The sequence below is a fragment of the Dama dama genome, chromosome 22 (assembly GCF_033118175.1).
Source record: "Dama dama isolate Ldn47 chromosome 22, ASM3311817v1, whole genome shotgun sequence".
NCBI classification, from domain to species: Eukaryota; Metazoa; Chordata; class Mammalia; order Artiodactyla; family Cervidae; genus Dama; species Dama dama.
Window position 1 is genome coordinate 51,619,103 of NC_083702.1, and position 14,873 is coordinate 51,633,975.

General features: G+C 44.7%; 1 protein-coding gene across 1 annotated transcript in view; it reads right to left on the bottom strand.

Annotated features, from left to right (window-relative positions):
• Positions 1 to 14,873, bottom strand: part of STAB2 (stabilin 2) — a 167,679-nt gene that overhangs the window by 74,076 nt on the left and 78,730 nt on the right. Inside the window, exons 26-33 of the mRNA XM_061125502.1 lie at positions 14,133 to 14,228; positions 12,397 to 12,492; positions 9,743 to 9,790; positions 8,110 to 8,246; positions 7,559 to 7,673; positions 4,120 to 4,197; positions 1,737 to 1,835; positions 1,542 to 1,649 (exon numbers count right to left, since the gene is read on the bottom strand). Of these exons, the coding sequence (XP_060981485.1) occupies positions 1,542 to 1,649; positions 1,737 to 1,835; positions 4,120 to 4,197; positions 7,559 to 7,673; positions 8,110 to 8,246; positions 9,743 to 9,790; positions 12,397 to 12,492; positions 14,133 to 14,228 (777 nt within the window). The remainder of the gene's footprint in view (positions 1 to 1,541; positions 1,650 to 1,736; positions 1,836 to 4,119; positions 4,198 to 7,558; positions 7,674 to 8,109; positions 8,247 to 9,742; positions 9,791 to 12,396; positions 12,493 to 14,132; positions 14,229 to 14,873) is intronic.

Sequence of the window (14,873 nt, forward strand, 5' to 3'; positions counted from 1 at the left end):
GACTGTGCTGAAGCTGAAACTCAAATACTTTGGCCACCTGATGCAAAGACCTGACTCATTTGCAAAGACCCTGATGCTGGAAACGATTGAAGGTGGGAGGAGAAGGGGATGACAGAGGGTGAGATAGTCGGATGGCATCACTAACTCGATGGACATGAGTTTGAGCAAGCTACCGGAGTTGGTGATGGACAGGGAAGCCTGGTGTGCTGCAGTCCATGGGGTTGCAAAGAGTTGGACATGACTGAGCAACTAAGCTGAACTGAAGGGGCCAGAACCAGCTTTCCTGAGGAAGGTGAGACTTGACTTGAAGAATCGGTGTGTATGGGGAGGATTCAGAAGGCAAGGAAGGAGGAAGGGCAGCCCTCCTAATTGAGGCAGTGGTGTGTGTGTGTGTGGCGGGGGCTTCCCTGCTGGCTCAGTTGGTAAGGAATCTGCCTGCAGTGCAGAAGACCCAGTTCGATTCCTGGGTGGGGAAAATCCCCTGGAGGAGGAAATGGCAATCCACTCCAGAATTCTTGCCTGGAAAATCCCATGGACAGAGGAGCCTGGAGGGTTCCTCTGTGTGTGTGTATGTTGACAGAAGCAAGGACACCAAACACGCCTTTGCCATCTTTAGGTCTATATGACATCACTCTTGTTAGACCACATGGCATCTGCAGAGAAGGGGTAGGGAGAGAGCAGTGGACTCAACAGGGGCTTAGCGGGACTTCAAGTATCAGCCCTGTCTCCTTAGCATCCAATACCCCATATTAAGTTAGAAGTGAACACAGCACACTTGCTGTGCAATCAGAGCTTTAAACTTGTTTCCTTGCTATGGGGTTGGGGGTGGGACACCCCGGGATCCTTCTAAATGGAGAGTCTGGTACCAGCACTGAATAGAAGGTAATTATGACCAGTTTGTGGAGGCTGTAAGTATCTGGGGAGACAGTCTGCACTTAGTCACTGGTGAGGAAATGGAGAGCCACCCGAGAGTTTTGAACCAGAGAGTGAAGGGATTGGAGCTTTTCATTGGGTTGGCCCAAAAGTTCGTTTGAGTTTTTCTATAAGATGTCACAGAAAAACACAAACGAACCTTTTGGCCAACCCAGTATTGTTTCACAAAGTCCTTTGAAAAATTTTGACTGTTTATCCCCAGATGTTAGGAATTAGGGAAGACAGAGATGGGGCGACTGGGAGGAAGATGGAGACAGTCCATTCCCTCTAGGTCCCTTGTGCTGACAGCTCGCTGCAGGGGACAGGGGAGAAGTCAGGGAGGGGAGGAGGGGTGGCTATGAAGATGCTTCGAGGTTCCTGGGGACTGCATTCTTGTGTCCATGAATCTGAGTGTGTGCTTCCAGGGTATGAATGAAATATATGAGCGGCTCTGGCCTGGGGGAGGTTTGGGTATGAGAGTCTCTGCTTGAGTTTCTATTAAAATAACTGGATTCTGACAAGGTAGTTTTGATGAAAGAGTGAAATGGGACATGGTGGATCGACTGAAAACTTTTAAGTGCTTTAATTTCCAGAAAATAATTTCCTGGGTTATTACTGCTAATACCTACCAGAGTTGTGACCTTCTTCTCCCGGATGTAACTCTCAATGGCATCATTGTTTGGAGCAAACACCGTGTAAGCATCAGCAGCCTCGATCGCAGCTGCCAGGTTATATTGCTGTGATGGAAACAGACAGGAGCACGTGAGGGACTTCTGTTCCCAGGTAACCTGAGCAGAGGGTCATGCATAGGACGTGGTACTTGCAATGATGTAGCCCCGGAAGATGGAATAGTCAGGCATCTGGTCCAGCCGGGTGAGCAGGTTTGGTAAGGAGCCAGTTAGACCTCTCTGGGGAACCAGAACCTGGGAAAGGAAGTCCCAAAATTCTGTTAGCTTGTGTTGGTAGGGATTCCTGCTCTCCAGTATACTGGTTCATGTCACAACAGTATGTAATTATATTGTTGTTGTTTAGTTGCTAAGTCGTGCCTGTTCTTGGGACACCAAGGACTATAGCCCACCAGGCTCCTCTGTCCATGGGATTTCCCGGGCAAAAATACTGAAGTGAGTTGCCATTTCCTCCTCAGAGGACCTCCTGACCCAGGGATTAAATTCGCATCTCCTGCATTGGCAGGCGGATTCTTTACCACTGAGCCACCAGGGAAACCCCATGTGATCCTGAGGCCATTTCAAGTTGAAACAAGGCATTCTCTGATAGTTTGCAATACTAAACAGGGGTGTATAGCTTGGGGCGTGAAGTGGGTTGGATTTCAGCCCCATTCCACCCTTAGACCAGGCCCCTCTAGGCAGGGAACAGCCTGCATAGCTGTTTGTGGTGGCCCTGACAAGAGGGACCACAGTATCCAATGGATAGATAGAAAAGGGGCTCCTCAAGGAGCCAGTGCAACCCAGAGGCTAAGCAGCAAACTTGGATCAGTTGACACACGTCCATGAATCTTTGTGTTCACACAAATTTCTTCTTCAACCCAGTTACTTAGCCATAGGAGCGTCATGTGTCCCATTTGGCAAGTGAGGAGAATGGTGCCTACTTTCTTAGGGTTGTTGTAAAAATCAAATGTGATGCATGATACTTGGCAGGATGCCTGGCACCTAATGGGTTGTCAATCATTCCAATTTTACTGCATGCCAGGTGAGGTGGTAATGCTGATGCAGGACAGAGAAAAGATCAGTTCCACCCATCCAGGACATGCCATCATACAAGAATGATGCTCATGACCTAGTCCATAAAGAACCATCAAACAAGAGGGTGCAGTTATGTCAAATGAGTTCCATACCAGAAATCCCACAGGATTTCAGAAGAAGGAAAAGGGAATAAAACCGAGATTTATTGTGGCCTCATTAGGCAGCAGACATTGAGAGAGACGGTGTTGCTCAGTCCTCAAAGGGAGGAAAAATGAAGCTCAGAGAGGTTAGGTAACTTGCCCAAGGTTATAGAGTTAGCTGAATGCCTGAACCCAGATCCTGTATGATTCTAGGTCTTACGTGCTTGCCAATATGTTAACCTCGGTGATATGGGTTGTAGAGATCAGGGAAGGCTTTCATGGAGGTGGGACTTTGAATTGGTCCCTTGATAATAACGCTCAGTATAGGAGATGGGTTGGGATGTCATTTTACTAATGGGGTTGTGTTCATCAGAAATAAAAATAAAAATGATAAGAAGAGGTAATTTCATGATTTTTTTTTTTAAAAAGTGTGTTTTTTTCAGTACTTTGAAAAGCCAGGATTGGAGAAAAAAACACTCTTGGTAATGTTGCTTTCTGATAAATGAAGCCATAAACTCAGCATGGTTCTCTGCAAGTGACCTACCACTTGCTCATAAAATGTATTTCTTTATGCCTCTTGTTAATACAAGAGACTTGCAAGGTCTTTGCAAAGTATTGCAGTCAGAAGTCTTACAAAGAAGCCTCTCTTTTTTGAACAGAAACTGTTAACATATTCTGTAACTTGAAATTAAAAAAAGGGAGTATACAAGTGTCAAATGAGAGTAATTTAGTTAAAATGAAATTAGTTAATTGTCTTTTCTAATCTTCTATTTTTCAAAATTTTCCAATATACCCTAAATTCTAACTTTAAATTTAAATGAAGTTCTTAACATAGTAACTAAAAATTATAGGCTAGCTTAAAAACTCACTTTCCATTTAATTTTTCTTCTATTTCATACCTTTGAATACTGTTGAATTGCATCTGAAGAGAAAATAAAAATTCCACAATATCTTTTCTACCATTTTCCATTTTTTTTTTTCCCTTGGGCATAATAATGCAGAGAGGAGAGGACCAGTGACACATACATAGTTGCCTTTCTTCCAGTTCTTGCTTATGTCCCATCTGGGTGTATGGACTTCCTAATATTAAGGTTCTTGGGTGCCTTGTAAGATGGTCTCATAAATAAGAGATATACACAACTACACTTTATATGAACCCACTGCAGGATACAGGCATAAGTAAAGAATAACTGAGTCTTACTGAATGAGTAGAGCCTCTAAATGGTTTTAAAATAAAAATAATGAAGCAGGTTGCTTTTATATTAAGGCTAAGTACTCCCCCCACCCCACCAAAGATACTGTACAGGAAGAGAAATAATAAAAGGAGGAGATGCCACATGTGTCGGAGGAAGATGCCACATGTGTACCTTGTTGATGATGTGTATCACTCCATTTGTGGCTGTGTTGTCACCATCAATGACAGACGCTCCTTCGATGGTGATATTCTGTAAATGCACCACAGTGAGAAGGTAAGTCCCTACAGAGTACACCCGGGGACTGAATGATTTCTAGGTTTTCCACATTTTGAGCAGTAGTGACCTTCTCACTTTTGGACCATGACGTACAGTTAGAAATATTTTAAAATTGTTAGTCATTTGATATCTCTCTCTCTCACACAACTGAAATGAAATAACTAATTTCCTCTGCCATGTGGGAGGCATCTGATTGATTCTACTCCATTCTACTTCATTAAAAAATCGCTGGCTGAGGCTCACTAAACAGACCCTGCAGTTGGAAAAGCACTGTAGATAGCATGGTGGGTTGACTTGTGTCCCCAAAATTCATATGTTGGAGTCCTAAAGCCCAGTGCCTCAGAATGTGACCTTATTTGGAGACAAGGTCTTTATACCAGGTAACTGAGTTAACATGAGGTCGTTGTGGTTGCTCAGTCACTTAGTCATGTCTGACTCTGCGACCCCATGGACTGTAGCATGCCAGGCTCCCCTGGCCCTCACTATCTCCTGGAATTTGCTCAAGTTCATATCCATTGAGGTCATTAGGGTGGACCCTAATCCAATGTGACCAGTGTCCTTATAAGAAGAGGAAATTTGGACCCAGGAGCTATGTAGGCAGAACACCATGTGAACATGAGGACTGCCAACTACAAGCCAAGGAGAGAGCCTGACCTCCCAGTCCTTAGACAGAACCAACCCTGTCCACACCTTGACCTTGGACTTCCAGCCTGCAGAACTGTGAGACAAAAATTTCTGTTGTCTAAGCCACCTAGTCTGTGGTTCTTGGTTACAGCAGCCTTAGCAAAATAATGCAGACAGTTACTGACTTTACAAGAATAGGAAATATATGGGGAATAGAGGTAAGTAAACCTAAATGCCCACTCAGGTAGGCATCAACCAAGTGGGACACAACGGGCCTCTGCTCTCTCAGGGCTCCTCTCCTCTCCTCCCACCACTGCACCTTGATTGAAATTCTTCTGCGAACCCTGGATCCCGAGGGGACTTGTCTCATCCTAGGCATGTCAGCAGAGGTCCTGAAGCAAACAAATAACACTGGCCACCTTGCACCTCTCTTTTGATTACAGGCATAATCAGACATAAGAAAGAACTCATTATGACTGTGTCTTTGATAGTTACCTCCTCTAATTCTGGGATGAACCTTCCCAAGGTGGATGTTCAGTTAATGCTTGCTCAGAGAATCAATGATTTTAAACACTAGTGGAAAACCACCCATTGACTGATATATGCAAGTAAGATTCTAGAATTATTGTAGTAAAATGCAGAGAGACCATGTGACCCTATGTAACTCTTTTCTGCTTTTTAAAAGGACTATTCTGATGAAGCACATACGTTTATGTAATACCTAAATAGATAGAGCCTTTTCATAGCACCATTGCTGATGGGTAGGAAGGCAGAAATGCTTTAGAGCTGCAGTTCCAGAGCATTCTGACCATGGCCCACACTCCACTGATGGGGTAGTTCTCACTTCCCAGTAGACCCTCTATCCTCATTTTGTGCAGTTCATAGAAAGAGCTTTAAATCACTGCTGCATTCAGCAGGGCAGCCAGACCTCCTCACAGAAAACTTAATCCAAGTCCTTGAAATGCTGTAGAAAATGCCAGAAGGTGAGTATCTATAGGGCTTCCCTCTTCCTGTGCACTATCCTGTCTCAGCACGCTGGCCAGTTCCTGGCACACAGTAGGTGTTCAGTCAACATCTGCAGGCTGACTGACTGACCCTAACTCAGTATAGTGTTGTAGTGATCTCTAATGACTCAATCAGTAGGTTACCAATAACAAGTTCTTCAGTCAGTTCAGTTCAGTCGTGTCCGACTCTTTGCAACCCCACAAATCACAGCACGCCAGGCCTCCCTGTCCATCACCAACTCCCAGAGTTTACTCAAACTCACACCCATTGAGTCGATGATGCCATCCAGCCATCTCATCCTCTGTTGTCCCCTTCTCCTCCTGTCCCCAATCCCTCCCAGCATTAGGGACTTTCCCAATGAGTCAACTCTTCACACGAGGTGGCCAAAGTACTGGAGTTTCAGCTTCAACATCAGTCCTACCAATGAACATCCAGGACTGATCTCCTTTAGGATGGACTGGTTGGATCTCCTTGCAGTCCAAGGGACTCCCAAGAGTCTTCTCCAACACCACAGTTCAAAAGCATCAAGTCTTCAGTGCTCAGCTTTCTTCACTGTCCAACTCTCACATCCATACATGACTACTGGAAAAACCATAGCCTTGACTAGACGGACCTTTGTTGGCAAAGTAATGTCTCTGCTTTTTAATATGCTATCTAGGTTGGTCATAACTTTCCTTCCAAGGAGTAAGTGTCTTTTAATTTCATGGCTGCAATCACCATCTGCAGTGATTTTGGAGCCTAAAAAAAAAAATAAAGTCTGACAGTGTTTCCACTGTTTCCCCATCTATTTCCCATAAAGTGATGGGACCAGAGGCCATGATTTTAGTTTTCTGAATTTTGAGCTTAAAGTCAACTTTTCCACTCTCCTTTAACTTTCATCAAGAGGATTTTTAGTTCCTCTTCACTTTCTACCATAAGGGTAGTGTCATCTGCATATCTGAGGTTATTGATATTTCTCCCGGCAATCTGGATTCCAGCTTATGCTTCTTCCAGCCCAGCGTTTCTCATGATGTACTCTGCATATAAATTAAATAAGTAGGGTGACATTATACAGCCTTGACTACTCTTTTTCCTATTTGGAACCAGTCTGTTGTTCCATGTCCAGTTCTAACTGTTGCTTCTTCACCTGCATACAGGTTTCTCAAGAGGCAGGTGAGGTGACCTGGTATTCCCATCTCTTTCAGAATTTTCCACAGTTTATTGTGATCCACACAAAGGCTTTGGCGTAGTCAATAAAGCAGAAATAGATGTTTTTCTGGAACTCTCTTGCTTTTTCAATGATCCAGCGGATGTTGGCAATTTGATCTCTGGTTCCTCTGCCTTTTCTAAAACCAGCTTGAACATCTGGAAGAACAAGCTCTTAGCCTCACATAAAAATCAAAGTTGTGAAACTCCACTGCCTTCACCCAGAAGAAAGGAAGCATTTGCCTTTCTGGATCAGTCTGTGGTCTAATAGAAGAGCCTGTGGCCAACCAGTGGGCAGAGCGCCTCATTTTATAGGAGCCCTGCTATACAGTAACTCTGTGTGTGTGTGTATTAATATATGTTGATAGTTGTTGAAGCTGGGTGATGCCTACCATGGAGGTTTATTCTCCATCTACTTTTGCTCATGTTTGGAAATTTCCATAACATAAAAACTTCAAAGTACGACATGAACATATATCACAAGTTTTCATTGAACAGACCCAATATGGCACTCTCTTACCCCATCTGCCTTCTCCAGGTGGAGGAAGTTGCCCTGCAAAGATGTTGCCAGCATGTCAGAAGGTGACAGGGCCTGCAGATCAGCCACTCCGTATGTGCCCAGTAGCGTATGGTACCTATAACAATAGTCCATAAGGGCTGAAATGAGGTACTGATGCTTGAGAGAGTGGTGTTGGGAGTAGTTAAGAGGGTAGGTTCTGGACCCAGACTACCAGGTTGAAAATCTCCCCTTGAAACTATTGGCCATGGCCTCTGGGGTCGGTTATTTAATCACTCTCTGCCTTGGTTTCCACATCTATAAAATGGGAATAATTATAATGTCTATTTCACAGAGAGGATTAACTAGGTTGTATGTAAAAGCAGTTAGCACAGAGTTGGCTGTTAGCCATGTTGACTACTTCCATTCTGGGGTAAGGAGCAGGGTGGGGGGGTGTCCTAGAACATGTTCAGTTACATGGATCTGAAGGCCCGTGGGGGCCATCTCTACTGCACTTCATTCACATTGATGCTAGTAAGTAAGACATCGTGAAGAACAAAATACATAATACCTACTTTATGAGGACGGGAATGTTGCTCTTGGTCAACCAAAAGGCTTTCTCTTCTTGGTCCATGTCCTCAATGGCTTGTCGGGAGGGCACAAGGACAGTGAGGTTTGCGGTGGTTGACAGCAGGTGTTGTAGGGAAGCATTCTGAATCCCAGAAGGAAAAGAAAGTGGCCTGACTCATGTCAGAGGACAAACGGGGCTGACTTAATCCTTGGCAGAAATCCAATATCCCATGTGATATCATTTCAGAGATACTGGGAAGGTCCTAGGGACTCCTTTCCCAAATCAGTCCCACCTACTGACTGATGCCTCCACATTCCTTCTGAGACTCATCCCTTTTATTTAAATGTGTGAGCCTTGACAAAAGGTATATCTTCCTAATCAGGCCACACTTTGAATCATTATCAGTCATTCACCCTTTAGTCTAAACAAAGGGGCAGAGAACAGTCTTGACAGGATCATGTGTGTATGTGTATGTGCACACATGTGTGTGCAGAGACCCTGAGAATGCTTGGATGCCTTTGGAATAAGGATGGTAGGAAGACTCCAGAAACAGTTTCAGCAAGACAGAAAGACTGAAGGCCTGAAATCAAACTTTATCTATTTGCCTGGAGCTATTAAAAGTTCTGGGTAGAAGCTGTGATGGGCTTATATTTAACAACTGGCTCTGCAGAAAAAACAAACAAAAGCCCCAGTTTGCAGTGCTTGCTGACTTCTGTGGTGTAACTTCTCCCATCGTGGCTGATTTGCAGCCCCCATCATGAGAGTGTTGACAGAGGGGCTGGGAAAGCTGTGCCCTTGCGAGCTGGGATGAGTGGGCTCCAGCACACCGCGGGCAAATTCAGGCCTGTGGGGTGGGTCCTATGGAAACCAGCACCTGCAGTAGGGCCCTTCTTTCCCACGTGATGGGAGTTGGGAAGACCCCACGGGGAAGCAACAGGAAGCTGTCTGGGAGTGGCTGCTGACCACACACTGCGTGTCTTGGCACCTGTCTTCTTAAATGGGGCTAAACACTTGTCACGATGGCTGCTGAACCTGCCACCTCGGGCCACTTGGGCAAAGATGATGGAGATTCAGACAACTGGGGATGCTGGAGATCAGATTCTTTGTTTTAGAACTTTCCAAGGGAGAGGAGACAGTTCCTCAGGACATGTTGGGCTGAGGGCAAAACCCACATGAAGTGTGATAGGATTGTAGCTATAAATGCCAAATCTAACTTGGTGAATTACTAATGATGAATTACATTGAGTTTGTAAAAAGACCTTTTTTCAATGAAGAATGAAGCCATACATATATATTTAGATTGGTTGAAAAGTCGATCGTCCCAGCTTATCCTAGACTAGAAGTACTTAGCCCTGGTTACATGCTAGAATCACCTGTGAGGTTCCTGATATACACTGATGTCCAGGTCAAACCTCTGCCCAATCAGATCAGAGCATCTGGGGGTGGGAGCCTAGGCATGGCTATTGAAAGACGTGTGTTCCACATGGTTCTAAAGTGGAGTCAGGGCTGAGAACCACTGCTCTAGATGACTGCCTTCCCTCCCCCCAACAGCTGCATTTTCAGTCTTCTATTACATGCGGTCCATATCTCTAAAATTATATATTATTTCCAATTCTAATTTCAACAAAGGTACTCACATTTATCCACTGGTTAAATACAGCTGCGGCGGAGAGAAAGGACAATTCCTTATTCATTTCGTGCGAGAGAGGGAGGAGAGAGGAGAGAGAACACAGATGAGGATCAGTGAGAGGCGTGTCAGGGCATCTTTGGGCATTGTCCTTGCCAGCCTTGCCCAGGCCAACATGAATGATGCCCAGGCTGGATGAATCCCCATGTTGCCAGAGCCATGCAGTTTCTTTCATGCTTATTGGTTCGAATTATCTTCTATGTTCAAGGTAAAGGAGTAATTTCAGAAACTTCAAATGAAACAACAACCTCAAGTTTGTCTAAATCTGTATTTTGGTTGTCAGGACATGGCCACCCAGCCCAGCGGAAGGGTCACAGAGCTCAGTAAACTGCCCACTTTCAGAGCCAGCATTGAGCAGGGCCTTGGGACATGGAACCTAACCACCTGGGTTTTCTTTCTGGTTAGGCCATTTCATAGTTTCTTAGGTCAGGGATCCCTAACCTCTGCAATCTAATGCCTGATTCTCTGAGGTGGAGCTGATATAGTAATAATAGAAATAAAGTGCAAAATAAATGTAACATGCTTGAATTATCCTGAAACCATCCCTCTATCCCCAATTTGTGGAAAACCTGTCTTCCACGAAACTGGTCCCTGGAGCCAAAAAGGTTGGGGGTTGCTGCCTTAGGGAAGTTACTTCATCTCTCTGGGCCTCAATGTTCCCAGCTGTAAAATAGGGATGATAAAACTCCAACGGTTAGGGCTGATGTGGCAATTGGAAAGGTTAATGTTTTTAAAGTGCTTAGCACAGAGACTGGCATGGAGGACACAGTAAGTTTTAGCCACTGTTATTTTTAACTTAACCACCATGGGGTTTGTTAATGAACATATATACTGAACCATCACAATTAGCTCCAGGTTGGAGTGAGGGAGGCTGTAAGATATGAAAGAGAAAAGATGGCCCCGACCTATGCAACTTATAGCTATTTTGGGGACTTTAAGATTTGAAAAGATAACCCAGAATAGCTAGTAGATTAGTGTCATTTGAAGGTGTGATAGAGTAAGGAAGGCTCTGGACTTTGAGTTTAAAAAGGTTGGGTTCAGTTCCCGGGTCTGCCATTTACCAGCTGTGTGATCTTGGGCAAGTCACTTAACCTCTCTGAGAAAGCAAGAGCCTCGCCTGAATAATGATTATAATGACACCTGGCTCCTGGGATCACGAACATTACATGCATTAATGTATGTGAAAACATTTTAAAAACTATTGACCACCACGAAAATGGCAATAACAATTACTATGTGCAAATTTACCAGAAGACAATATATCTCAGAGCTGTCTTAACTACTTTTTGAAAGCAGTTGAGGTTATTGAGTAAGTTGGTAAACCCTGGTTAAAAAGTAAACCAGGTCAGTAAGTGATGCAAGAATGGAGATGCTCGGGTAATCCCTTCAGGGAGAGGAGGGTGCAAGCTGGAACTGAACTCAGGGGAGAAAGACCCAAGGCTGGGTCTGTGGGGGAGGGGAACAGCGCTGGTGTTGAGCGGGAGGCCACAGCTCAGCGAAAATGGTCGGAAGGAAGCTGAGCTGAGGCCCTGTGAGCTCCTCGGAGGGCCAGGGGGAGGCCTTGGACTGGATCTTGTTTTCCCTGGGAGGAGAGGAGCATTGTGAGAGTGAGATGTTAGGGTTCTAAAATTTTAGCAAGTGTGGCCATGGCCAGTGCAGACAAAATGCTGGGTTCACGCTCCACGGTGTGGGTGTCAGGAGACGGGCTTGGTGGGATGAAGAGGAGAAGCAGGTGCCGTGAAGGGTGGGAAGGGCCCCGACAGGCGGGCGGCCACGGTCAGATGCTGCAGCCGTCACGGAGCACGTGAGGGCAGGCTCAGCCCTGGCTCTGTGAGCCCAGTGGTTCCACGGTCAGGAGGCGCAGGAACCAAACTCCTGAGTGAGGAGGAAATTCACCAGCTCACTTTCTCATTTCAAAAGATCTTGATGAACAGTAGGGGTGACGTGGGAAGCATGACGAAGGCCTGCCCTCCAGAGGTGACAGTGCAGTGGGGTGTGTCCTATATCGACAGATCATGCTGATGATTGAGTGCTGGGCTCTGCATGTACCCAGCTGAGCGAGCTTAGGGAAGTTTGCCTAGGCTCTCAGTTTCCTCATCAATAAAATGGGCATAATAACAGCATAAGCCCAGAGGCCTGTGATGCATGTTAAGGATTTAGTAAGATGCCTGGTACATAGAAGGTGTATACAGGTGCACACACACATACCCCAGATAGGGGTAAGCACAGCGTGCTCTGGATACCTATAGAAGGCCTACAACCTGGATAGGATTGCCCAGGAACTCAGCAGGTGCCAGTTACTTGCTCGTTTGGGAAGTCTGGGACTGGAAAGAGGCAGAATGGCACGAAAGAGAAGTCAAGACTGCCTTGGTACACAGAAGGTGCCAAATAAAGTTCCCTCCCTTTAATTTGTAGAAAATTTGTGACCCATAGAGCACATACGCCATTTGTGAGAAGTTGCTTGTTTTAGATAGAATCTGCTGGAGCGCATGATTGGTAGAGCATTTTAAAGGCATCCTAGCCAAGAATGTTTGCCTTTTTCTTTTAAACTAGAAGACTTTTGTCTTTATGATTCTGTCCTGAAGTTGCTCTCAGAGGACTTACCACTGCAGCATTTCCATAGCACAGAAGGCCGTCTCCTTCATAGCCCTCTTGGCAAACACAACCCCAGATGCCGGAGGAAGTAAGCTGACAGGTTGCCTGATACAAAGAAGATGAGAGAAATGATCTGCTTTCCTAAGTAAAGCATTAGATCTGAGGTGTACCTGGGAATACTTGGGCTCTGTCTACAGTGAAATTCAGGGCTGAAAGATTGCTGGAAGTAACCCACAGGCCCTCAGCCCTTCCTGCAGGTTTGGTGTAGCTCTTATGGAATCACAATTAGATTCTTTTCATCCCTGTCAAGATTTAGTGAGCAGAAATCAGGACACACGGTCAATGTGAATTTCAGATAAACAAAGAGGCTTTTGTACATGTATGTCCCATATACTATTTGGGGGCATGCTTGTGCTGGAAAAGAATTCACTGTGTATCTGAAATTCAAATTTAACTAGGTGTCCTGCACTTTATCTGGCAACCCTATGCTCGTTCTTCCACACCTTGGAATGAAGTGGAAGTTCCAATAACCTCTCATGTTTGATCAGGGCTTAGTCGGCCTTAAATTAAGATTGTTGGGGTTTCTTCAGCTTTGTGATGTGCTCTTATGACTCTTGGGTAACAGACACTTTAGGGACATCTCCTCCCATTTTTTCTTCTTTGAAAATCACCCACCTCCCCACACATACTAGGGCTGGGCCTGGTAGTCCTGCTCATGGCATCCTACTCCCTGGCAAGCACTGACTGGCTCATATGTGGACACCCGCACCCAGCTGGGCTGGAACCTTTCTGGTCCAGATTTCTGGTCAGATCCTTTATCCTATGAGTTAGAATTAGGACATGGGATGCTGTTGGGTTAGTAGGCATCACTGGTAGATGTCCCTTTAAGAACGGGGAGTCGGATATTCCAAGATGCACAAAACTGCACTTAAATTTGAGAGAACAAGACAGAGACAGACACAGAGAAAGTAAAAGCACAGGGAATAGCAAAATGAGAAACTGCACGGTCTTGGAGGATTGACGGAAGAAGCTGCCTTGATCCTGATTCTAAGCCCTTGGGAAGTTTTGTAATTCCTGCCTATGGAGCTACCCTGGGGGTGTATGTCCAACGAATTCCTTTTTTGCTTAAGTTGATTTTTGTGGATTCTTTTATTTGCAACCAAAAGCATTGTGACTAAGTGTTTTCATCGGTTCTAATGCTGGGTGCTTAGTGATGTTCTCTAAAAACATGACCATGACCAGCTCTAACATCTGTGCCTGCTTTTCCCTAATTTAGACACAAGGCTCAACCTACCCTTGAATGGGCATTTTCAGCAGTAATTTGGGTTAAATTCTGTTATGACATTCAAAATGGGAATCTAGTTACCCTTTTAACTATTCTGTTGATTTAGAATTGCCAGAATTTGCAAATAAAAATACCAAGAGTGAATTTTAGATAAGCCATGAATGATTTTTTTTGTTTAGATCTGTCCTATCTAATATTTGGGTCATGCTTGTCCTGAAGGATTGTCATTTATTTGAAATTCAGATTTAGCTGGGAATCTTATCTGGCAATTGTGTGTTGATTCTTCCATGCTTTGTAATGGAGGGAAATTTGCAATAATTACTCACATTCTGCTTAGGGACTCCCTTTGGGAGTAAGAGAGATTTTGTTCATTACTGGGCCCAGGGAAAAAATAACCCAAACTTCTTTCTTTCTCAAGTAATTGTTTTAAAGTACTAATGAGAAAAATCAAGGAACTCACCAGCGGATGACATTTCTCAGTTTGTTCTAAGCATGATGTTACTGGTTCACAGTCAATCCCACTGCCTCGAAATCCTTTCTTGCACTCACACTCGTTCTGTAATTCCAAGAGCAAAGTAAAAGAGATGATTGAAAACAACAGACTTTCATACCTTGCCCTCTCACAGTACCAAGAAACCAACTATGGAAACCATGGATGTTTGGCCCTTTTAGAGAACACCAGTAATGTCTTTGTTACACTTCTGAGTCCAGAGCGACTGGTCTCTGCATTCTATGTTACATTTCCCAGTCTAAAGCTCCTCGTTACTTTCCTTTTTAAAAAACCTTTAAAACAGCTTTAAAACTTTTAATTTTGTATTGGAGTAGAGCTGATTGACAATGCTGTGATAGTTTCAGGTGGACAACAAAGGGACTCGGCCACAGGGACGTGGATCCACTCTCCCCCAAACTCCCCGCCCATCCAGGCTGCCACGTGACACTGAGCAAAGTTCCCCGCACTATACAGGAGGTTCTTGCTGGCTGTTACTTCCTTTTTGAATTCCTTACCCTAGGGGGACCATATGGAGATTTGTCTCAGAGAGAACTTAGACCCTAAAGAACATTCCACTGAAAAAGTTGGCCCCTTCACCTAAGAGGGAAAATGAAGGAAGTTATGAGGCATCCACTTGGTGAAAATCCATGCACAAGACCACTGCTAGTCTTTAAGGCACATTGTGTAATTCTGAACAGTCATCCCCTCTGA